Source organism: Salminus brasiliensis, chromosome 7, assembly GCF_030463535.1.
Source record: "Salminus brasiliensis chromosome 7, fSalBra1.hap2, whole genome shotgun sequence".
Lineage (NCBI taxonomy): Eukaryota > Metazoa > Chordata > Actinopteri > Characiformes > Bryconidae > Salminus > Salminus brasiliensis.
Window position 1 is genome coordinate 14,629,815 of NC_132884.1, and position 26,442 is coordinate 14,656,256.

A 26,442-nucleotide genomic window follows, 5' to 3' on the forward strand; every position below is an offset into this window, starting at 1 on the left:
AATAACACGTTTTGTTTTTTTTTTTGTAAAAAAAAAAAACAAACAAACAAAAACAACATTTTTATAACTTATGTTGTGCCATATAAGTTGGCACAACAATTTATTTCTAAATTCCCTGAACATTTCTGATTTCCGAGTTTATTCCTTTGTAAATAGTATGTAAATCAATCAGTGCAACAACTAGCCTCCTATTTATTTTTGATAGTCAAAATCTAAAGTTCTTGTTATGTCTCACTTATGAACAAAACTCAAATTAGATGCAAATGCTTAAATCAATGTGTGGTTAAAAATGAAGATAAGATACGCCCACCATGTTAGCCGCACTGTCCTATCTGTAGACCAACGCCCACTGCGCGTCTAGAAGATGCCAGAAAATAAAGCGCAAACAAGGAAATAATCCATTCACAATGTAACTTAGATACAACTTGTAAAAACCAGTATGAATAAACATTTTTTGCAAAACAAATGATACTAAGTGTATTGCGAAGTGTTGGCAGTTGTCAAAAGTTCTTAATGACGTCTGACGTTAAAGGGAAAATTATATACTTTTACTTATTAGTTTATTTTCTTAGGCTGTTGTAAATCATTTTGATACATCTGGAAGATAAAATAAAGGAAACATTTTCGTTGGCATCACATTATTATTATTATTATTATTATTATTATTATTATTTGAGAAGGGAACGCCTTCTTCCATCTTTGTAAACAGTCTCACTGCGCCTGCGTGTTCGTGTGTCACAATAATGGAGGATCTTTTCGCTCCGCGCTGAATCCCGCACTAAGCGCCGCGTTTTTCTGCACAGTTTTAAAACAGTTCGTCTGCAGATAAACCTCAGAAACCCGTAAGACGTTATTCCTTTTTTCTTCTTTAGAAAGAGGCAGAGTTTCGCTACCGCAGCGCAGCTGTTTGTGAATTTGAGGCGCTGCACTGTTGTGCTAACGGGCTAACTACAACAGAAACAAACTTTATCACTCTCTATTACTTATAAGTTATTTTAGAATGCTGTATTAAGTCTAATAACACTGAACTGATAATGGATTATAATCTACGAGTTTCTACTTAATCAGTTCTCAGAAGTCAAAGTTTGTTGTTGTTAAAAACAGCCTGCTAACCGTGATGTGTTTATCAGGGACTGTAACATGATTGGATCCCGTTTTGACGGACATGAATGTCCACCAATGAGAAGCTCAGAAATAAACGGTGCCTGACATTGTGACCAATCAGACTCACGGGCGGGTCTTATTCAGACAGCGACATTAGCATGCTAACGTCAGTTAGCTTTTTGGCTCTTACACTTACTCAGCTAGCAAGTTTAGACCCGGCTGCGTAGTTTTATCTTAGTATTAAATTATACACGTGTTATTATACAGAATTCACTCTGTGTTAAGGCTTTATATGTTTAGCTACTGAAACCATCTGTTTTTGCGAGTATGGACCATCAGCACTAACAGGAGAATTGCCTACGATAAAACCGCTTAGACTGCACTTTTATTCTCGCTAGTTTTGGAGCGTGTGTTGCTAGTTTAAACATAGGTATAACTCTGATGTCTTACCTTAAAGTCATACCTTATAATGCTGTGCTTAATTTGCTGTAAGATTATATTCAGTTAAAAAAGACCTTTAATGCTCTGTATGTTATTTATTATTGTAATTATCTTGTATAGTATAATTACCCATACTTCTTTCAGCATAGTTGCTGTTGTCTGCATGTTAAAATGTTAAAAGTACATGTTAAGTTCGTGGGTGTCATATATACCTTTTGTATTACGTAAAATATTACAAATTCTTTGTAAGAAACTACCTCTGATGATTTGTGTATACCACAGAACAACCTGAAACAAGTAATGTTTTTAATAGTGTGATTGCTGTCTTCTGCTGTGTTATTCTAAATCTCCTTCCTCTCTCCCTCTTTTTGCATCAGTCCCAGTAGCAGGAATGGCATCAGACTCAGTAGCCCAGAATCCTGTTTTCAGGATCATGACCTTCCATCCAACCAAGGAGGAGTTTAAAGACTTCAGCCGCTACATCGCCTATATGGAGTCAAAGGGGGCTCACAGAGCAGGGGTGGCAAAGGTTAGCATTGCTCCAATCTGTAGAAACAACCTAATCATCATTTTTTCAGAAACTGTGTCTGTCCATAAACTGGCTGTAAATGCCATTTTAGTGCAGTAACCCAGTGTTTTCTAATGCAAATATCTGCCATTTTTTATGATTTGCTAAAAGTTAGGAGGGAAATGGATACTGTAATATGTTCTAAAAATATCAAACTGATCCTAAAGCTAGTAATTTATGCTGCATTTACCCATGTGTGTCTATATGTCTATAATAGTACTTTGTCAACCTGCATTGTTTGAGAAATTGGGTTTATGGTCAATGTCTTCTGATGCAGATCATACCTCCTAAAGACTGGAAGCCCCGACGTACATATGATGACATCGATGACCTGATTATTCCTGCTCCGATTCAACAAGTGGTGACTGGTCAGTCTGGGCTTTTCACACAGTACAACATTCAGAAGAAGCCCATGAGCGTTCGAGAGTTCCGCAAAGTTTCCAACACAGACAAGTGAGTATTACAAAAAAAATACAAAAAACATATATAAAAGGTGCTTCATAGAATAGGAATTACAAGCATGGACTTAAAGTACATTTCCATGTCCTATAAACAACTTTTTGTGCAAAAGTGAGCACAGGGAAACATTGCAGTAATGCAGTAGTCCTTTATCACCAATGTACTGTCCCATGTTCATTCACTCTGAACTACTCTGAGTACTACAGTCACACTTTATTTGAAAGTTGCATATATAAGGTCTTTCATTGCCTTTCCAATAACACATACAAAATGCAACACTTGAGTAGGTATAAAAAGCTTATGTCTGTATTCGCAACATAACGCAAGATGTTTTCGTAAGTAAATTACTTTGTATTTAACGTAAAGCCAATTAAACGAAAGTGATGGATGTATGTCGCTTGATATGCCTTTTTTTTTCTCACTACAGTGTTGTCATTTCCTGCATGTGACACCTTATTTACACATATATTTTAATATACAAGGATTGCTTTTTAAATGCATTATTATCAGTGCTTATGCATGTGTTGTGACAATCATATGTAGGTGGCATTCAGAGAGTTTACAGATTGCAATTTGTGTTTTGTCTCTCCCATTGCAGATTTTGCAATCCCAGATATGTGGACTTTGAAGAGCTGGAGAGAAAGTACTGGAAAAAGCTTACCTTCAATCCTCCGCTGTATGGAGCAGATGTAAATGGAACTCTCTATGATCCAGTGAGTCAATAATCATTCGTCTTCATCTTTTAAGTATATCTCTGCTTGTCACAAGCCATTAACAACCTGAAGCAAATTATTATATTATAAATAATTTTGCTAAATAAATTAAAATAGAATTGGTATATAGTGTTATTTTGCTTTACTGTATTTATGTTTAGGTGTTTATTTGTTCTAATGGTGATATAAGCACAAACAACAGCTGGTTAAAAGGTGGAAACGCAAGGGAGGTTTTTCTTATAAAGTGGCTTATAAGTATCATATATACCTGCTAATGTGTGTCTCATTGCAATTCTGTGCAGGATGTGGCTGAATGGAACATTGGTCATCTGAACACCATTTTAGACACTGTGGAGAGAGAGAGTGGGATAAAGATTAAAGGTGTAAACACTCCATATCTTTATTTCGGTATGTGGAAGAGCACATTTGCTTGGCACACGGAGGACATGGATCTCTACAGCATCAACTACCTGCACTTCGGAGAACCCAAATCTTGGTACCACCATAATCCACCAATAGTCGCCTAATTATAATTATTCCTTGTTGTAATTTAACTTTGCTTGTGATCCTTGCAATCAATGCAAACCTTTTATTTATTACTATATTATTTGTATTTGTTTTATAATTATTTATTTATCATCATACAGATATCATCTATATTTTAGTTAAATTGTATCTTTAAAAATCCCCATATCATGTCGTAAAGCTGCTATTCTGGTCTTACTTTTTTAATACCTTTTGGCAAGTGTGTTTTGATGGCCAAACAGCTACATTTCCGAATTCTGTCTTCTCTGTTTCTGTAAATTACTGTGTAGGTATGTTGTGCCTCCAGAAAATGGGAAGAGATTGGAGCGGCTTGCTAAAGGTAGGAATGAATCTCTGTTCGATGACTCGCCTCTGCTAACAAAAATTGATTATTGGAGTGTAGTAATGTCTGATTGTTTGACTCCAGTTTCTCCTGGGATCATTGCAGTTATCTGTTTATCTGTGTGTGCAGGATTTTTCCCTGGCAGTGCCCAAAGTTGTGAAGCTTTCTTACGGCACAAAATGACCTTGATTTCTCCATCAATTCTCAGAAAGTATGGCATCCCGCTTGAAAAGGTTGGTTTATCTTTAAGTTCTTTCTGATGCAGTAAATGCAACCAATTATGACATTCTGTACAAATCTTACATTGTCTCTCATTACATGTAAAATATCATCACGAATATCTGAACTTACATTTGAAAATGGCATCTGTCTTTTGTATAAACATTTCATGAAGTATTTGTAGTTTTTGTAAACTACACTAACAGTCTTTGCTTCTTTACCGTTCTCTGACAAATAATGTTTTTTAGATTTGAAAGGGATGAAACTGAACATATTAAATGTGTTATATTTTAATATTGCATCTTTGAAACGATTAAATCTTTATATAACTTTCACTGTTTTTGCTCAGGTCACACAGGAAGCAGGTCAGTTCATTGTGACTTTCCCGTATGCCTATCATGCCGGATTCAATCATGGTTTCAACTGCGCTGAATCCACCAACTTTGCAACCCAGCGCTGGATTGACTACGGCAAGCAGGCTGCATTAGTAAGGGATTTCATTTAAAACTGAAAGGTGTCACCACACAGACTGACCATGTTTTGATTTTTCATTTGTAATTATATCACTTTGGCCTCACATCTGCAGTAGATGTGAACCAGCCTTTATTGACCTTTGGCAGGGATCAATTATCAAAGCGTCTGCCTGCTACCTTAGAATTTTCAGTGAATACACTGAAAGAGAAAATGGGCTTTTACTTTGATTGACAGTGCATGTGTGTGTTCTTGCACTTTAAGCTTGACTGGATATAAACAAAATCTAATTTCTTTAAGCACATTTCTTTGTGTAGGGAATGGCATAAATACAATAGATCACATACATTTTGTAAATACCTTTATTTGCAGTTTTGTCAAAATAAAAAAATTGAAAAGCTCCGTTTAACTTTTTTTGGAGGACAGTGAATCATTTAGATTAATCAATGAATTGATTAATTGAAATTAATCAAATAGTTAATTCGTAAGAGAAGTAGTTGTTAGTGGCAGCCCTAATGGAGACTCTGTTCTCCTCATTACAAGTCAGTGGAGCATCACCATGGTTTTGAAGCTGTTATTTCGAAATACAGATGCCACATAATGTTGCTTTAGAGAAAGGGATTGTACATCAACACCATGTTTTCAAGGATGGCCCAATGTTTGCCCTGCAAAAGGTCGAGGGGGGAGAAAACTGACTGCTAGCTGACTGCTAAGCTCTTCAGCCTAGACCTTGTTAAACAAAACCCTTCATAAACAAACCTTGATATGTTTGTGGATTCCCGCTTGATATTATTTATTGTAACTTGTATTATTGTTTGTCAAGCATATTCGGTGCAGTTACCCCCTTTGTTGTACTTCCATGCACATGAGCGCTCTGTGAATACATTTAATACGCTTGACTACATTTGATATGAATAAACCCTAGTTGATTGGTCTTAGTTATCACCTTCTCACTTTGCTCTGTTAAGTGTTTGAGGATGTTTTGGTGTCTTCTCTCCATCTCTCAGTGCTCGTGCCGTAAGGACATGGTGAAGATCTCCATGGATTTGTTTGTTCGAAAGTTCCAGCCAGAGAGATACAAACTGTGGAAAGCAGGGAAGGACAATACCCCCATCGACCACTCCAAACCCACACCAGAGGCAGCTGAATTCCTGCAGGGTGGAAAAACGGAGGGAGAGAGAGGAGAGCTGAGTAACAGCAGCTCGACTGATCGAGCAGAAGAAGAAAGGGATAGGAGAGATAGGGCAGAAAAAACAGATGCAGAGAGAAAAGAGAAAGACACAAAAAAGGCTGATGAGAAGAGAGACGAGAAAAACATGGGAACGACAGGCGCAGAGAAAGAGAAGAAAGAGGAAACGGCCAAAGCGAGCAGAGAGAAAGAGACGGAAAAGGCTGATACAGAGAAGAAAGCAGATAATGCAGCTAAAGAGGTAGAACAGGCAGAGAACGAAAAAGCCAGTGCGGCGGAAGGTGAGATGCAGACTGAAAAAGGAAAGATTAGGGAAAGAGGGATGGAAACAGAGAGTGGAGAGACAGAAAGGAAAGAAGACGAAACTCACGAGGTAGACACAGCGATGATGGAAACTGAAGAGAGTGAAGAAACAGAGAAGAAAGAAGAAGATAAAAGAGGGATGGAGAAAGAAGAGGGGGGAGAAACCAAAAAGAAAGAAGGAGACAGAAGAGTGACTGAGAGAGAACAGTGTGAAGAAGCAGAGAGGAAAGAAGATGATAAAAGAGTGACCGAGAGAGAAGTGAGTGAAGAAGCAGAGAAGAAAGATGATGATCTAGGCATGATCGAGAGAGAAGAGAATAGAAAAGCAGAGAAGATAGAAGGCGATAAAACAGACAGTGAAGAGAGTAAAGAAACACACGAGAAAAAAGAAGATAAACAAGAGACAACGAATGAAGAGAGTGGAGAAACTGAGACAGGAGCTGAAGATAAAAACACTGTAGAAATAAAAACTACCGAAATGGAGAAAACCGAGGCAGAAAAGGGAGAGACAGACGACATGGAGATGGACAGTGAAGGAATGAAGGAGACAGAGGCTGTAGAGATGGAGAGTGAAGGAATGAAGGAGACAGAGGCTGTAGAGATGGAGAGTGAAGGAATGAAGGAGACCGAGGCAGAAAAAGGAGAGACAGAGGCCGTAGAGCTGGAGAAAACGGAGGCAGAACCAAGACAGGCTGAGAAAGAAGAAAATGGAGTAACAGAGAAGAAAGGTGATGATAGAAACCTGTTGGAGATGGGGACTGAACAAATGGAGAAAACAGAGGCAGTAGAAATGGAGGTTGAAAGAGAGACAGCTAGAGAGCAAAGAGATCTAGAACCAGAAAAGCAGGAGATTGAAGTGAATATGGTAAAGGAAGAGAATATTAAAGGAGAAATGGAGAATGAAAATAGACAGACCCCGAGAATAAATATGGACACACAAAGTGTCAGGAATGACAGAAGAAATCAAGAGATGGACACAGCAGAGGCGAAGATGGAAGACAAAGTGTCGAATGAAAAAGAAGAGAGAACTACAGAAGTGGTGGAAGAGGCCAGTTCAGAGGTGAATACAGAAAACGAAGAGAGCGTGAGCAGCGAGTTGGTGAGAGAAAAGACAGATGAAGAGGAAGGAAAGATGGAAACTGAAAAAGGAGAGGGTGAGACAGGAACTGAAAGAGCAGAGATGGACACAGCAGAGATGGAGACCGTAAAAGAAGAGAAAGAGAGAGAAGGTGCAGAGGAGCATGAAAAAGAGGAGGGGGAAAGCAGAAATAATGAAAAGCCTAGCAGCTCTACAGTTCATGAGAAAAGGTACCTAACACTAACAATATACACTCCCCGATCACTTTGTTAGGAACATCTGTACACCTACATATTCATGCAAGTATCTATTTGGCCAATTATGTGTCATCAGTGGCAGGCCTAAAATCATGCTGGTAGCTTAGATATCCACACTGGCATGTGGTAGACTGGGAAATCTGAGAAATCTGCAGATGTTGCATGAGACAATAATGTCAATCTAAACCCGAATTGTAATGGAATGGTTCCAATAGGTGGCCGACCCTGTATTAGTAAACTTTATTAGTAAGTGAGTGTAGAGCGAACTTCACAATCAGCTGACCAAAATGTATTTTTAGATGCTATATTTCAGGCATTTTGGGAACAACAAGAAATTATAAAATGATAAAAGTGCAAACAATAAAATTGGATATTCTCAGTTCCCTGCCAATTAAAATACACACCAGATTAGTGTACAGGAATCATTTTAAACATTTTCCTTAAATCATTGGTTGTTCGGATCAGCAATTTCAGTTAAATATGTCATATAGCAGATGAACACAGTAATATTCGAGAAGTGAAATTAAGTTTATAGGATTTACAGAAAGTGTGCAATAATTATTTAAATGAAATTAGGCAGGTGCATAAATGCAGAAATAACAGCCATCCTATAGCTTCCATTGAGAGTCTGGATTCTGGTTGAAGGTATTTTGGACCATTCTTCTTTACCAAACATCTCCAGTTCAGTCAGGTTTGATGGTTTCCAAGCATGGACAGCTTGCTTTAAATCACACCACAGATTTCCAATAATATTCAGGTCTGGGGACTGAGATGGCTATTCCAGAACGTTGTACTTGTTCCTCTACATGAATGCCTTCGTAGATTTTGAGCAGTGTTTAGGGTCGTTGTCTTGTTGAAGTATCCTGCCCCAGTGCAACTTCAACTTTCTCACTGATTCTTGAACATTGTTCTCAAAAATCTGCTGATATTGACTGGAATCCATGCAGCCCTCAACTTTAACAAGATTCCCAGTACCTGCACTGGCCACAGCCCCACAGCATGATGGAACCGCCACCAAATTTTACTGTGGATAGCAAGTGTTTGTCTTGGAATACTGTGTCTCTTTCTGCCATGCATACTGCCCCTTATGTCCAAATAACTCAATTTCAGTTTCATCGGTCCACAGCGTCTTATTCCAAAATGAAGCTGGCTTGTCCAAATGTGCTTTAGCATACCTCCAGCAACTCTGTTTGTGGCGTGTGCGCAGAAAAGGCTTCTCTCTGCATTACTCTCCCATACAGCCTCTCCTTGTGCAAAGTGCGCTGAATAGTTGAACGATGCACAGTGACTCCATCTGCAGCAAGATGATGTTGTAGGTCTTTGGAGCTGGTCTGTGGGTTGACTGACTGTTCTCACCATCCTTCGCCTCTGCCTATCTAAAATATACTTGGCCTTCCACTTCGGGCCTTAACCACAACTGTGCCTGTGGTCTTCCATTACCTCAATGTTCCTCACAGTGGAAACTGAAAAAAATCTCTGCTCTGCTCTGATCCAAACAGCCAATGATTTATAAAGAAAAATCATCAAAATTATCAGGGGTGCCCAAACTTTTTAATTCCACTGTAATGGACAAATAGCCGCAGTGGGCTGTTGAGCAATGGAACCGACTTGTTTAGAGTGCTGGAGCTACAGTAAATACTTCCGGGTTAAGTTTGGGTGGCATTTTTCATCTATAACTGATCGCACATTATTAGTACCTGACCTCACTAGTATTCTCATGGCCGAATGCCATCAAATCGTCACACCAATGTTCCAAAATCTAGTGTAAGGCCTAACATTACCCTTGATCTCAACATCAACTCTGGAGGAGCAGGTGTAAATAAACATTTGACATATAGTGTAGATTATGATTACCTTGTCTTGGCGTATTTTTTGTCTTCTTTATACAGTGTATGGATATGCAAATTATTAAACTATTTTTTACTTTCTTTTTTTTTTTCTTTTCTTTTTTTTTTTTTTTGTCAGAAGCGATAAGCACAAAGGAAGGAAGCGCCAGAGAGGAACATGTGCTGGTGCTCAATCTGGTTCTGGTTTAGCTGAGGTTGACGAGCAGGTGCAGTGGAAGAGAGCCCGGCTATACCAACCTGAAGCAAAGGAAGAAAAACAACAGCTGGACTTGCGTGAGTTATTGCTGTTGTTGCCTATTTAAATGTAATTGGTTTAATAGTATAGTTGGTTATGAAAAGCATGCATTCAATTAGTTGTTTAAAAACTTTTGACTGGTGCTATATGTACTGAACAGATGAAAGAGAAGATGATGAGAGGATGAAGATCAACACTCCTTTACAAAAGCCAGACCACCTTAATTCTCACCCAGAGACGTCACTCTGTCCATTAGAAGATGTCACCACACCGCCAACACTCAACCTCATTCCTTCTAAGCCTAGTGATGCCACACAGCTTGATGACGTTACCAATAATCCAAGCCATAGCATTTCTCAGTCCACTGCAGTCACCTACCAGCCAAGTGACCTCATCACTCATCAGTCGTGTGACATAAATGCTAAGACAAGTAACGTTATCACCGCCCAGTCAAGGGACATCGCCAATGTCAACTTTCAGTCAAGTAATAACATCTCCTCACAGCTGTGTGACATCGCTATCCACTCAACAGACATTTTAACCTCCCAGTCAAGCAGCACCATCACCTCTCAGAGTGGTATCTCCTCTCAGACAAGTGATATCAACACCTCACAGTTAAGGGATGTCACTTCTCAGCCATGTGACATCATCTCCCAGTCGAATGACGTAATCACCTCGGAGCCAAGTGATGTCACCTCCCAGACAAGTAACATCATCACCTCTCAGCAGAGTGACATCACCTCCAAGCTTAGTGACGCCATTGCCTCCCAGCAGAGTGATGTCATTTGTCCACTGAGTAATACCGTCCCCTCCCATCCAAGTGATGTCACCTCTCACATAAGTGACATCACCTGTCAGTCGAATGACATCACTCCTCATCCCAGTGAAATAATCACCTTCCAGACAAGTAACATGATCGCCTTACAGCCTAGTGACATCACAGATGACCTAGAGAACCCAAACCATAGCACTCTGTCCATTTATGTCACTTCTTCTTCCACAGTCAGTGACGTCACCTCTCAGCCCACTAACGCCCAGTCCAGCATAGCAACACCACGTTATGACGTCAAAACTAAAACCGCTTATGCCAGCAGTCAGCCTAAAGTCATCACTTCTACACGTAGTGCCATCACCTCCAAGCCCAGTAAAATCGCAGCTAAACCTCAGTCTGGCGACATCACCACAAGGCCTGACCCAAGTGACCTCAGCATTCGAGCTAAACACACCAACAACACCAGGCACCGCAGTGATATTGCACACAAACACAGCAAAAACAGCCCTAAAGCAGAGCCCACATCCAGAGAGAGTCATTCTGGCTTTGCGTCCCCACAGGTAGGATTGCCCCTTCATACCTGGTTTTAAACTGCTACTTGAGTGCTAATAGCTCTCTCTTCCAGTCTGTTTTTAATAAATTGAGTGAGTGAGTAAGATAGAATGAGAGAACCACAGTTTTAGAAGGTGCTTTGCATCTAAAATGTCTGCCATCTAATTAAGTAAAAAAATAAACAGGATTGAAGAATTTTGGTGGGAAAACTGTACTCTTTCACCTTTGCTATATGTATTACTGCTGTTTTGCTGGTGTATTTTTTTCTGTTCCAACTTTTCTGCAGAAAAAATCTCGGAGGTAGAATTGATAAAAACTCAATGATTCTTGTTTGTAAATGCAGGGCAGTGAGGAACATTCAGCTCAGCGTCTCTTCCAGCGGACTCTTAGTCCTGCCGAGGTGCTGCATGTCCACAGCTATGCTAAAGGAGACTACAGCGACATGGACACACACAGCAGAGAACAGCTGAGAGACAGCGACACAGACACCGAAACACTGGAGGACAGCCAGGTTACAATTTTTTTTCTGGTATTTCTATACTACCATTTCAAAGTTTGGAATCACTTGCCATATTATTAAGTATTATTTATTATAGCTCTGATACAGCACAACCTCAGTTCGTCAGTACAACCAACCTGATTAATATCAGTTATATTTGGTAAGCTTAGAAAAAAATATATTTCAGTCATCCTGTGTGAAGTAATGATGATTGTCCAGCAGATGGCAGAAGAAGACTCTGAAACTGCTCTGAACAGTCTGGTGAAGCTGCCTAGGCACCATCCTCTAATGAAGGATAGCATCAGTGATGAAGGTGAGGTATTTTCCAACTAACATAATGATTGGTTGTGTGTGTGTGCGCTCTAAACTGCAAAGAAAAAAATGTAATCAAAAAGTATATCAAATCAAAATTAAGTCATATTTATATTCAAGGTGTGGTGTTTTTGTAAAGGTTTAAAATCCACCCTTCAGGTAGATATTTAATAAACTACGAACAAATCTAAATCATTAAAAAGATTAATAAAAATACCAGCATGCGTTTGTCATCACAGGCAAAACCTTTCACTCTATATTCAAATATAATCCTGCTTTGACATTTTGATAGTGCTGTGGATTAAGTGTGTGTGTGTGTGTGTGTGTGTGTGTGTGCAGAGCTACAGGACCAGGCTGGATTCGAAGAAGACTGGTTAGAGGGTGAAACGTGGGCAAAGCCTCTAACTCAGCTGTGGCAGAACAGGCCGTATAATGAAGAGAGGGAGAGGGAGTATAACAGAGAGATGGGTCTCCAGCCGCCATATTGCGCTGTCTGCATGCTCTTCCAGACATACCTGCGGGTACACAGCACTGCCTCACAGAGTGTAGACTTGGAGTGTGTGGTACTAAAACATGTGTAAAGTTACAGCATTGCTGTATTGCTATGTAGCAATAGTTGCTTTTAGACAGCCAGAGGATTGTAAGCTTTTACTAACAAACTCTTTCCATGAATTTTCAGTGCATTAGGCTATTCATCTTCCACATGCAGGTTGTGGAAGGTTGTGGAACAGTTCCTCACACTACATGAGTTAGTTGTACACCTTTTACACAGTCTTAGGATATGTATGTCTTGTCTCCAGTCTGAAGGTGGCAATATTGAAGTAGTCAGGGCTGGAGGTCAGATGCGGACGAAGCCGATGATCCCTGAGATGTGTTTCAGCACGACCACAGAAGAAAATGCAGAACTCCACCTGTCCACACCTCACCTGGAGCAGGACGGCACTAGCCTGCTAATCAGCTGCTCTCAGTGCTGTGTTCGTGTACACACCAGTGAGTAGCACTCTCACTTCCTACCATGTTTCACATATTTCTTGGCTCATATTTCTTAGGTCTCTTCATGCAGACATTAAAAAAGGCTAACCTGTGATTGGTCAGGATTTGTGAGGCTGTTTGCAGTTTCTTTTACCATCTGTTCTGCTTCTCAGAAGTGGGAAATGGTGTAGAAAAACTAGACCTGACACCAGATCACTGCCAGCTAGAAGGGCACTTTCAGTTCCAGCTAGCTGTCATTCCAATACCTGCCCTACCAGCACTGAAACTCTTGACTCTTGAAGTTTTTTGTGTAGCACAGATTTGACTACCTGTCAACACCAGTCTTTAGAGCTCACATTTGAAGTTCTGACCCAGGCGTGTATGCAAGCATAGTATTTCATGTTTAAATTACTATAGATGCCTATGGGTTAAACTTTACAGAGTCCCACCCAGAAACAGCACTCGCCATATGCAAGTTTTAGTAGGGGCTTGAAAATATTGGCGGCACAAACAGGCTCAGGACAAAGCAGAAACCAACATTACAGCGGCGGCGTGTTCTTTCTTACCAGAACATTCTACAGGGATGTAATTGTACTTCATCTAAAAAACTGTGTGCAACAACAAAAAGCTGTATTACATTGTGTTGATTGATATCACACTATACCATCTTAAACAATAACTGGCCAATCCAGCACCGCATACTCTGTTTGAATGATGAATGCACCACCACACGTGTAATTATACAGGATCTTCATTCAAATATGCACAGCAGACAATGGCAATAACTTAAACTATGTTAAATTCCCATTTACAATCTACCAGCTCTGGTTAACTGTCAGGATTTACATCTCATTGCACATTCACACAATGTGCAGTCAGCATGGGTGTGGCTGCCTTAAAGTAAATAAGAGGAAACCTGAAGTTTTGGCACCTTCATAATGAAAGGGCGGGAGAACCTTTTGATGGTTTGCATACAAGTGTGTGTTTTGCTAGGCTGCTGGGTGTGTGGTTCCTGAGAGTCATCAAAGACTGAAGGTCCAAACTGAACTAGTTGCATAGTTGGGGAATACAGACAATAAAACAATACACCAGTTTGTCTGTTATTTAAAAAAAAAAAAAAAAGCTAAAGAATTAGGACATATTTTATTGAACATCATGACAAATTAAGAGATTTGAACAAACAATCCACCACTCTTTGGTTGATACATCATGAGGCAGCCATCCTTTTTATGAGATTTGTCCCAGTCCAGTTTTACTTCTTCCCAATTCAATCTGAATTACTTAATGCTGAGTATCAGTGTCTGATTTCTGAGTTCTTCTGGGGGTCATGGATAAAATAGGCATGTAATTTAGATAAGATGTATTGCCAGTTAGTACTAAAATGAAGTTTTAATAGACAGTTTTTGTATGTTACATATAGTAATACACAATACACCATTTAGTGTTTTTAGCATACTTTTTTGTTGTTTGAAATAGCCATTTTTAGTGTGTTTAATATCCAATATTACAATTTGATACCTTACACAGAGCTGACACTAATTTGACAAAAATATCAGACTTTTTTTTTATTTATATTCTATTTTATTTATATTTTATTTATTTATTGAGGAAAATGATCCAATATTTCAGATCTGTGACAGAGTGGCAAAAGTATGTAAACCTTAGCTTTCACTATTGGATGGGACCCACTTGTGCAGCAATAACTGCAACTAAACGTTTTCAGTAACTGTCGATTAGTCCTGCACATCAACTTAGTTACGCTGGTGGGTTTCTACATATTAACTGCTTGCTTCAGGTCCTTTCACAACATTTCTATTGGATTATGGTCAGGACTTTGACCCATCCATTCCAAAACATCTTTATTCTTATGCAATTATTCTTGGTTGAACAACTTGGGGTCATTGTCTTGCTGCATGGTCCATATTCTCTTGAGATTTAGATTACAGGCAGATGTCCTGACCTTTTTTATCTTTGGAATTTGCTATTATAATTCAGAATTAATTTTTCCATCAATAACGCCAAACTGGTTTTTATGCGAGAATGCATATATATCCATATATAATCCATAATGCTTCTCATTTAAATCAGAAGAGTCTATTTTGGTCTCATCCGGCCACAAAAAATCAGTGTGATCTTTAGCAAACTGCAGCCGGGCAGCAGTGTTTTTTTTTTGAGAGCTGCAGCTTTCTCTTTAAAACCCTGCCATGCACACCAACTGTTGTTCAGTGTTTTTCTGATGGTGGACTTATGAATATTAACATTAGCCAATGTGAGAAAGGCCTTTAGTTACAGTGGGGCCAAAAAGTATTTAGTTAGCCACTGATTGTGCAAGTTCTCATACGTAGGAAGATAAGAAAGTCGTATCATATGTACACTTAAACTATGAGAACCAAAATGAGGTCAAATGTTTCCTGTAAGTCTTCACAAGGTTGGCACATCCTGTAGCTGGTATTTTGGCCCATTCCTCCATGCAGATCTCCTCTAGAGCAGTGATGTTTTTGGCTGTCGGCAGGCAACACAGACTTTCAACTCCCTCCACAAATGTTTTATGAGGTTGAGGTCAGTGTACTGGCTAGGCCACTCCAGGACCTTGAAATGCTTTTTACAGAGCCACTCCTTCGTTGCCCGAGCGGTGTGTTTAGGATCATTGTCATGCTGGAAGACCCATCCACGTTCCATCTTCAGTGTTCTCACTGATGCAAGGAGGTTTTGGCCTAAAATCTCATGATACATGCCCCTGTTCATTCTTCTCTTAACACGGATCAGTCGTCCTGTCCCCTTTGCAGAAAAACAGCCCCAAAGCATGATGTTTCCACCCCCATGCTTCACAGTAGGTATGGTGTTCCTGGGATTTAACTCAGCATTCTTATTCTGCCAAACACGACGAGTTGAGTTTTTCCCAAAAAGGTCTATTTTGGTTTCATCTGACCACATGATATTCTCCCAATCCTCTTCTGGATCATCTATATTCTCTCTGGCAAACTTCAGACGGGTCTGGACACGTGCTGACTTAAGCAGGGGGACACGTCTGGCACTGCAGTTCCTCTCGGCGTAGTGTGTTACTGATGGTAGCCTTTGTTACTTTGGTCCCAGCTCTCTGCAGGTCATTCATCCGGTCCCTCTGTGTAGTTCTGAGATCTTGCGTGGGGTCCCAGTTCGAGGGAGATTATGAATGGTCTTGTATGTCCTCCATTTTTGGAGGACACAGTTGATTTATTCACTATTATTCAGGTCTACAATTTTCTTCCTGGTGTCCTTCGACAGCTTTTTGGTCTTGGCCATGGTTAAGTTTGGAGTGACAGTTTGAGGCTGTAGACAGGTGACGGGTAACGAGTGGAGGACAGAAGAGCTTCTTAAAGAAGTTACAGGTCTATAAGAGCCAGACATCCTGCTTGTTTGTGGGTGATCAAATACTTATTTTCCACCATGATTTACAAATAAATTATTTAAAAATCCTACAATGTGATTTCCTGGATTTATTTTCCTCTTTTGTCTCTCATAGTTGAAGTGTACTCATGATGAAAATTAGACCTCTCTCATCTTTCTAAGTAGAAGAACTTGCCCAATCAGTGACTGACTAAATACTTTTTGGCCCCACTGTAGCTTAGAAGTTACGTGGGTTCCTTTGTGAAGCTGTGGACTATTACACACCTTGTGTGATCTTTGTTGGTCAAGTACTTCTGGGGAGGGTCTTGAATTTTCTCATTTTGTAAACAATTAAAAATGTTTAAACATGTTTTTTCCAACCTGATTAGCATCAACTCTTTTTCTGAGGTCCACAGAAATCTCGTTTGTTTGTGGCATGATACACTTCCACAAACATGTGTTGTAAAGATGATACTTTGATAGATCTCTGTTCTTTAAACAAAACCAGGCAGCCACTCACTCCTGAAAACACCTGACTCTAATTTCACCTTCAGATGATCTGCTAATCCTTATTTTTGCCACTCATAGATTTGTAATATTGGATTGGATTTTCCTGGATTGGATGACCACATCTGATATTTCTTTCTCATTTTGTTTTAATCTACTTTTAGCACTTGTGAAAATCTGATGAATTTATGCAGAAATGTAGAACGTTTCAAATGGTTCACAAACTTCACTGTAAACATCACTGTACTTTAAAATGCAGCAGTGGAATTTTTAATATCTAAATCTTTTTCTTTTTTATTTGACGACTTATGGAAAATGTTAAATGGCTACTTTATGGTGTCATAAATGCCCAGTAAAAAGATTTTTTTCCCTCTAGCAAACTCTTTTACATGCCCATGTCTATAGTGAAGGTTATAGGTTTCTTGTCGTTAAAACACTAGAACTGCAGATGGGTTTTCCACTTTGAAGTAGTTCCACACTACAGACAATATGTGAATAATATACAAACTTACATACAGTCCTGAGAATGTGCTGTTTGGGTGCAGTGCAGGGTGTGATTATTCTCATAATTATTCTTTTTCTTTGGTTTTGTTTTGATTAGGCTGCTATGGTGTGCCACCTGAGAGAGTCACCAAAGACTGGAAATGTGCTCGCTGTAAAGCCAATGCCTTGACGGAGGTTAGTCATGTAACAGATAAACTCACACATGAAATCTGAGGTCCGTATGCTGCAGAATGTCTTTGAAGTTCATTATAAATACTTTGCCTGACAGAAATCGGGACAATTTAGTTTGTAGTTGGCAAAAATGGTCACATCACAGCCATGATAATATGGTGCATGACCTTAAGTGCTAGTGACGAAACAAAAAATAAATAAATAAACAAAAGGTTTCAAAATTATGCAACAAAAATATGCAGTGCCTCAGTAATAATGTGGAATAGTTTAATAATACATAGTAACAATGCTAAAGTAGTGGCATGATGTTATTTTAGTAATGCTAACCGGTGACCACTTGCTTTCAGTAGTTGTTAGCAAGTTTAGCATGACTGACTGAACCATTTGTCTATTATGTAAATGTTAATATTTAAATGTCCAAATGTTAATGGTTCCATTATAGTAGACATGTGAAAATACACATATTCTCAGGTCCAGATAATCTGACTAGACACATTCAGATTTAGGGGTGGCTAATTTGGCAACATAAGCAAGTATGTATTATTATATACTTGAGGACTTTTACGTGATGCACAGTATGTGACATTTTATTTTTCTTGGGTTTGAAACAGACATAAAAGCATTTGTGCACCTTTAAAATAACATGTAAGAGCACAGAGTTTTTATTTGTTGTTTCACTGTTAAATCCAGGTAGACAGACAATCTGTGAAAATTGGAAAAGTAAAAAAAATGCTTGGAAAAGTAACATAACATTGTATTACCCACCCACATTGTATTATCCTTCATGGATAACCATTGGTGTTTTTTTATTAAAAGACAGTGAATGAGAGACTCCTCGAAGAGAACCGTTGAGCATTTATTTAATGTTTTTAATCCCTTGTTGCATACACACATTCAGCTGGAGCCAGAGATCATTTAGACCAGAGATTTCATCTCACATTATGCTTTATCCATGTTCCATACACAGTTGAAGAATATAACAGATACACAATGACAACATTTGCAAGCTCTTTTGAAGCTCCATTAGTTTTGACTTTGGAGTTTCTATAATTGAAGCAAATACTGGTGAGATTTTTCTTCTATTTTGTTGATATTTAGTGTGTCTCGTGGTGCTGTGCTGGCATTTACTTGCTGTGACCTTTGGGGAAAATATGGGTGACTTTAGGGGTTATCCAGATTTTTTAGTCTGAACCAAAAGGCCAATCAAATTCCAACAAAACACACAGCACAACCTCCTCTGTTTAAAAAAAATCACTTGAGTAGTAGTGTAATATCAAACTTTGCAATCACAAATCTCACACAGTGTACACTGCTTTGTCTTTGCAGTGTATATGTGTCACATTGCTATCTCCTCTTTTTTTACAGAGTTGTTGCCTGTGCTCGTTAAGAGGCGGAGCCTTACACAGAGCTAACAATGACAAGTGAGTGTGAGGTCATGCAGAGCAGCCACTGGCCTTTCAACCAACCTGCAGCTCATCAGCATTTCAGCTTCTGGGTTTTTTTTCTCAGATTCTGTGAGTCACATTTTTTTTTCTTTCAGGTGGGTGCATGTGCTGTGCGCAGTGGCAGTGCTAGAGGCACGTTTTGTGAATATTGCCGAGAGATCCCCGGTAGACCTGAGTGGAATTCCTTTACAGAGATTCAAACTGGTAACGAATACCTGCTTCTCATAGAAACCCCTGCATGTGAAAAAATGCAAATACATAGATGTTCAAAGGTCACATCAGAAATGTTCATCCGAGAAAGAAGATTCGTTATAGATGGCATGTGCCTGTAGATGAAGCGACAAATTGCAGTGGAAACCAACTGTACTTTCTCCTGTCCCAGTAGATATGTTACAGATATGTGCTTTTGTTTCTGTTATGTATTAAAAAATACTAAGAAGTTAGCTAGCAACATCTACATACATAAACATTAACATCATAGCATAAACATTATGATTATTCATATAGCACAAATTCCCATACCTTGTGGACACCTGCTCTAAGACACTTGACAAGGCAGTTAAGGACACTGCTCTGTGTTGCATGAGAGTGATTGTGTAACTGCCTATTGTTATTAATTGTTTATTTGACAGAAATGTTATTACTGTAAGAGGAGGATGAAGAAGCCGTCGGGTTGCTGTGTGCAGTGTTCTCACGGCCGCTGTCCCACATCATACCACCCCACCTGCGCCCAGGCTGCAGGCGTCCTCATGCACCCAGACGACTGGCCCTTTGTTGTTTACGTCACCTGTTGTCGTCACAAGGGGCCTGTGCATTTAGAGGTAAACAGCCTCCAGAGACATGGGTCCTTCCACATTTTTAATTCTATGTCTATTCCACACTAAACATCCATACAAACTATGTGTGGTGCAATAAAATTATGTTTGGCCCCTGTTTAAATTCCTGCATTTGTGTACATTTTAAACACACAATGACATCATATACTTAACCTAATCATTCATAAAAAGGACCCTGAGCAAACAGAATGCACTGTGGTAGTAATGTATTTATTAAGAAAAGATATTTAACCCCCAATCTTCCCATGTGAAAAAGTGATTGTACCTTCCTTTCAAAATCGTGATTAAGTGCCCTTCCCAGCAGCAAAAACTGCAACCAAATATTTTCTGTATCCGTTTACTTATTTAATTAATGTGTCTTACAATGCCATAGATGAATTTTCTTCCACCAGATTCCTTCATAGTTTAGACTAGTACGTTGTTTTAGATGATTCCAAAAGTTAATATTTTTGTGAGCAGACTTTTGGTCATTGTCCTGTTACATGACCCAACTGCACTTCAGGTCATGGACAGATGACCTAACATTTTTACTGAGTAATTCTTTGATTAAGAGATGTATAGTTCGTAGTAATGTTTCATACAACATGTTTACTGTTAGCATTTAGTAACAAAACAATTAATCAGTGCTTTAATTTGGGTTGTACTAGATCTTATTTGAGACTCTGTGCACTCTGTTGTGTTTTAAGTCATGCTAACTTGTACTAAAACAGATAAACGAAGCCTTTGAAGATATGTCATGTAAAAACATGTATATGTAACATATGTATGTATATGCATACTGTTTATATCACAACACTTAAAACAGAAGTACCAGAAATCTTGAAGTCTCCCCCGGTGTACCTACTCTGGTCTTTGTAGTGTGATATCTACTATTGCTTACTCAGGGTTATTTGATATGGGTGTTCGTGTAAATGAACATAATATCTCTCTCCCTCAGCGGAACAAAGAGGCCATGAGGGAACTCAATGTGGGCCAGAAAGTGATCTGCAAGCACAAAAATGGCCGTTACTATCAGTGCGATGTGGTTCAACTTTCCAAAGAGACATTTTACGAGGTCAACTTTGATGATGGCTCCTTCAGTGACAACCTCTTCCCTGAGGACATTGTGGTAAGTGGACTTAAGGGGCATGGGTGATATTTTGTGCCAAAAAAAACAGCACACACTTTTTTTCCTGTAGTTCTCTTCGATTGTGTTTAAGTTGGGCGGGACTCATTTTGGCCTATGTGACGTCAGATCGGCCAAAGGACCAATTAGCAATATGTTTACGTCACTTAACACGATAAAAAGAATGCCTTCCTATGCGTCCAACCTCCTTGCTAAGCTTTAAATGTGATGGGACGATCCGTTTTAACTCCACTATTTAATCTAACTTGCTACTTTATTTAACATGCTTTCCCCAGCTCCTGCTTCCTACCCAGTCTGTAACTGAAACACACCAACACCTGTGTTGATTAGCATTCATTTGCCGATCACACTGATCACATGCTTGTCTGTCGTTATTTGCTAAACCAGCATGAGGTTTTACCTCCCAGAACCTCAGTATAACATTCCTTCTTTTAAATTAGACTTGGTAATTTTTTTTTAATTTTTCTGTAGGGTGTCAATGTGTTGAGTTGACTCAGTAAAAGGATGTGGTTATGTAGCTGGCACATATACAGAATGTGCGGTTACATCATTTTTTTTTTTTTTTTTTTTGAGAACGTTCAGCTTCTGATATGACCATGGTTTAGTTGAAGTCGGATGCACATGACATCATTCCTAGGCCTCAGTTTGAAAATGACAGACGTGATTTGATGTCCTTTAGAATGCCATGTGTTGTGTCGATTTTTAAAAAATAGTTTTCAGTAAAATGTTTGGTCGTATTTTGTTTGTTTTTGTGTGTTTTCAATAACAGTCTTTGAAAAATATTATATCTCTTTCTAATCACTGGTTTTGCGTCTGTGTTGTGGGTGCATGTAGAGCCGTGACTGCAGCCAGCTCGGTCCTCCACCTTCCGGAGAGGTGGTGCAGGTACGGTGGACTGATGGACTCATCTATGGAGCCAAGTTTGTGGCAGCTCACGTCACCCAAATGTACCAGGTAGAGTGCACCAGCCACAACACAGTTAGTAGAGTGGAGTACAGAAAGAGGGGAGGAATGGAGCGTGTTTACCTCTGTAACCAGTCCATGAGGCAGCTGACTGCACTCTAATCTGATGTCTTGTCTAATCTCCATCTGTGCTTTAATAAGTGAGTGCATTAGAGGCAACCCCCTTCTGGCTTTATAAAAGCAGGAATATTTATCTGTAGAGATATAGCATTCATATAAAGTCTTACAGAACAAAGTTTGTTTAAATTACTTGTGTTCTGAAAGTTCCCATCCTCCACAGAGGCACACGCATAGTGCCCTGTACAAATTATATTATTAAATTCATTTGGGTTTTTTTTTGTTTTTTTTCTGAATGATGTTAATGCATAAGGATGTATTGTTTTACTTTGGTGCTTAAATTATTGCATAAGACTGAATGCTGCCCATTTTTTAAATTAGAATATCTTCCATTTCATTTTCTAATGCATATAAACAATTTTCACGACTTTATTTAAACTTTATTTTATGAAACTTTCGTGCAGCTAGTGCCATGTTGTGGGCTGGAATGGTTAAAATGAAATTTCTCTACTAGTTGAATGATCAGAGTGTATTTTTATTATTTATATGTATAAAGTCATCTATATTTGATTTATTTACATTATCATTATTTATATTTGCTGCAAATATCTATCTGTGATTCTTTACTATACTATATGTATATAAGCAGTCATTACATTTGTGCTTGACACCTTGCTCATCCTGCCCTAAAAGCAAAACAAGTTTATTGACTTCATCTCTTCTATAATTATTTTCATTCCATGGATCTCAAAGGAATGTCTGATTTGTTTAAAATTATGGAGCAACACCGCGACAGTGTGCTAAGAAAGAAGACGTCTTGCTGGCACAATCTAAGTGCTGTTTAAACTACTGCTAGCATCAATTAAAATAGATGGTTGTAGAAACATTCAAGCAGCCGTATGCAAGAATTTGTGCTCTTTGCTTTAGGAATGTAATTCATTGTAAGGACGTGCTTTACACATGCATTTCTGGACTAGCTGAGAGATACAGAACCAGCACTGACAGTAAAAGAAGCATGTGGACTGAGGTGGTAGATTCATATGACAGGATTTTACACAAATATAACTCTGGTTACACGATCTCATGCAGCTCTGCCCAAGTTAACATAGTCCAGTAACAGTGTTCCCACCCAGAGTAGCAATGGTAGAGATGCTATTCATCCCGGTACAAGCGTCAACATGGTTTTTAAGCTGTTACTTTTAGGTCAAAATGTTACGTAATGCTGCTTTAAATTGAAGTAACTCCTCGACTGACTTTACAGAGTTAAATTCTAGTTCTACTTCAGTTTTACTTCAGTTTTACAGTTTTAATCACAACTGTTATTATATGGAAAATGATTGGTGTGCCACTGAAAAAGAATTATGACAATCAACTGTCCAGTCCTTTTTTTTTTTTTTTATTTTTGTACATGTAGTGAAATCAGTCCTTCAAGATGATCCATGTTGGGTTACCTGTGTTTTGATTGGTTTCATAAACTTTTAATAAAGGTTTTAATAAAGATGCTGTTACACCTAAGCTTCAAGTGAGTTACAGGATGTAAAGTTATACAACTCAACTCTTTTATGTGGATTTCAGTAAATCAAGCTGCAAGTGTCGCCCTTTAAGGCCAGACTGGGGAAGTTACTCTAGCTTTGAATGACACACACAGGGTCAGAAAAAGACTCAACATATTTAGAAGTGTTCCAAATCGCTTGATTTCACCTTCTGCAATCTGTACAATAGGTAGCTAAACAGCTTAGCTCAGGTCATGGAACTGCTTCTGCTTGCCTGCTGCAGTATACAGCACTAAGGTAGGTTCTAACTGTTAAACACCTCGGTACAGGTGGAGTTTGAGGATGGATCACAGCTCACAGCCAAGCGGGACGACGTGTACACATTAGACGAAGAGCTGCCAAAGAGAGTGAAGTCCAGACTGGTGAGACACACATGCACATACATATCTGTGTTTTACTGTAAACTGAAAGCAGAAGCTGACATTTCAGCTGCATTTGCTGTTTCTGTGTTTGCGTTTGTGCATTCTCCAGTCAAAAGCCTCAGACATGCGCTTCGATGGAATGTTCGGCGAGAAGAAGGTGCAGAACAGCAAAAGGCAGCGAGTGATCAACTCCAGGTATCGGGGAGATTACATTGAGCCGGTCATCTACAGAGCCATCATGGAGTAGCCAGAAGAAAGCCACGCCGCCTTTTTCATACCACCAGCACTGATGCAGTTCCATATAAACACACACACACACACACACACACACACACACACACACACACACACACACACACACACACACACACACACACACACACACAGTCCCGTCACACTCCCACTTCAACTCATTAAGTAAGACTTTCTTCTTCTTTCTCATGTTCTTCTACACAAACTGTTTCTATATCACACGGTCCAACAATGCTGCCATTTTCTGATTTCTGAAAAGCTTCCTGTTTTCTTAAAGGCATTTTTAGGAATACCCACACTTGTACCACGTCCATGCAAGAAGGATGTGGTTTACTTACTTTTAAGATCCACTTATACATACCGATTTTTATAGGCCTTAAAGGGGGATTTCACTGATATTTGGTTTTCCCTCAGAACTGTCTGCCTAATTAAGTTGTTAAGATGTAAACCAAGTCATTTAGGGGCGTTTGATGTGAAATGCTTCATTCTAGCCAAACGTACAGCATTTTTCCCAGTAGTGGTGGTGGGAACCAGATATCTGAAGACTATAATACTCACAAAAAAGACATCACAGAAAGTTAAGACATTACATGGTAACAAATATGGTGCTAGATGCCTGTCTCAGATGCCTGTTTTACAGTTGTCAATACCCATTCATAACAAGGATGCGTATGCAGGGCGCTGTAAGGCCAGATAGTACCTAAATTGCAACCTTTGGTTCCTGTCAACGCCACTGGAAAGAAATCCAAATTTACCAGTTTAGACCGAATTACTCTGAATGACTGTTCCAGCAACTTCTCACATCACAATGACTGAAGTATGCATGAAATTGGAAAGCCAGTGGAATTCTCCTTTAACTCATAAGCATTATTCAGTGGAGTTTGCATTAAATTGATTTACTCCATTTTTTTAAAAAATCATTCACGTTTCATTAATTTATTTTCTTCGTGTTCAGGGTGCTATTTCTACCCATATTTTACAGAATGGAGGACCCCTTGCCATTTTATTAATACCAATGCCTCCTTTTTTAGATCTACACTGTCATCAGTTGTACAATTGCATTCCTGGATATTGTAGACTATTTGGTACATAATGAATTTAGCATTTTTGTATTTCTGGAGGCGCTTTTTTTTTTTTTTTTAAATCAGCATATTTATTAGATGGTGCTTCATGAAAGTAGCCTTTTGCAATATAATTGTGAGTTACAGTGCTGTACAAGGCTCTGGGTGGATGATGTGGTTTCTGTTTCGACTGAAAGGTGTATGTAGGGATAAACCTGTTTTTAAAAAAAATGCCACGGATTTTTTCCCCAGTCCTCTCAGCTCTTTCATTAACGTGTTCAAAGCTTTCCGCCTTGCACTCTGATCTGAATCCTGTTGTGTGTACTTTTTTCTTTTCTTTCATATATATCTAAAATAACAACTTTCTGCTGTTGCAGATCTTACCGAATCCCCATGCTTTAAATAAGCTATTTTTGCACTTCCGAGCTGTACTTGCAGTAGCCAAGTTCCAGATACAGCCACGCATACACTCACTCATGGAGGCTAAAGATGGCCTTTCAACGCCCTTTGCTTGCCTGTGTACGATGTGCAGTCTGTGTCTGATAGGGCCATGTAGTTGACAGCCTTGTGGATATTTAAAAGTCCCTCTCTTTTGCTCAAAAGGAAGAGAGCTATATCACCACTTAAAAAAAAAAGACTTATAAAAGGAAATGTTTTTTATTAAGAAGCTTATTTTATTGCTTTGTTTTATAATAAGTGTTTAATGTTCATATACTGTGAGATAGAGTTGTATGTAGTTAATTTAATGACATTAAGGTGCCAGTGCGTTTGGGCTGCCTTATGTTTTCCAGCTTTTCTTAAAGAAACCTGAGCCTTCATCCACACGGCGCTTCATGAATGCAGAGGCTCTGAGACTTTGATTCATGTCTTTTGTAAAGATCTTCAGTGTGTGTCAGTAAAATGATGTGGGCCTACCCAGTGTTTTGGTGAGTTTTCTTTCAGCAAAGCAATAAGTTGCAAAAAGTGGTTTTAAGGGGGTTTAACCCTTTAAATCACAAGGCTTTCAATGGCTTATTGCTGTTTTTAAAAATTGAGAAAAATGACAAATTATATAATAACAATAATAACAATAATCACTAGTGGTATAAATAATTCTACTGCATGTACATCTATGACAGAGATCTAGACTCTTAAGGTCCCATCCCTCAGCACAGTGCTCGCCAACACCTGTTGACCAGCTGTCAATTAGCTGATGTAACACAACACAATTAGTGCTCATACTGATACTTTTACTCCCTGAATTGTCATTTAGGCCTTCAGTGTAGTTGCTGCAGGGCTATATATTAGATTATTACACATATTATTCTGAATTTCTGCAACTCCAATGGTGAGATGTAAGAGAAGTAATTCAGTGGGTTGATGTGAAGTCAGAAAAAATGG

General features: G+C 39.0%; 1 protein-coding gene across 1 annotated transcript; it reads left to right on the forward strand.

Annotated features, from left to right (window-relative positions):
- Positions 1 to 734: 734 nt before the first annotated feature.
- Positions 735 to 25,976, forward strand: kdm4aa (lysine (K)-specific demethylase 4A, genome duplicate a). The gene is made up of 23 exons (XM_072683964.1): positions 735 to 842; positions 1,923 to 2,074; positions 2,391 to 2,566; positions 3,171 to 3,285; positions 3,588 to 3,781; positions 4,101 to 4,150; positions 4,283 to 4,386; positions 4,722 to 4,859; positions 5,851 to 7,643; positions 9,636 to 9,790; positions 9,913 to 11,084; positions 11,420 to 11,587; positions 11,798 to 11,888; positions 12,227 to 12,408; positions 12,688 to 12,877; positions 17,334 to 17,410; positions 18,773 to 18,828; positions 18,948 to 19,056; positions 19,485 to 19,673; positions 20,626 to 20,796; positions 21,649 to 21,768; positions 23,657 to 23,749; positions 23,859 to 25,976. The coding sequence occupies exons 2-23, from the start codon at positions 1,937 to 1,939 to the stop codon at positions 23,994 to 23,996; spliced, it is 5,619 nt and encodes a 1,872-aa protein (XP_072540065.1). The 5' UTR covers positions 735 to 842; positions 1,923 to 1,936; the 3' UTR covers positions 23,997 to 25,976.
- Positions 25,977 to 26,442: the final 466 nt, after the last annotated feature.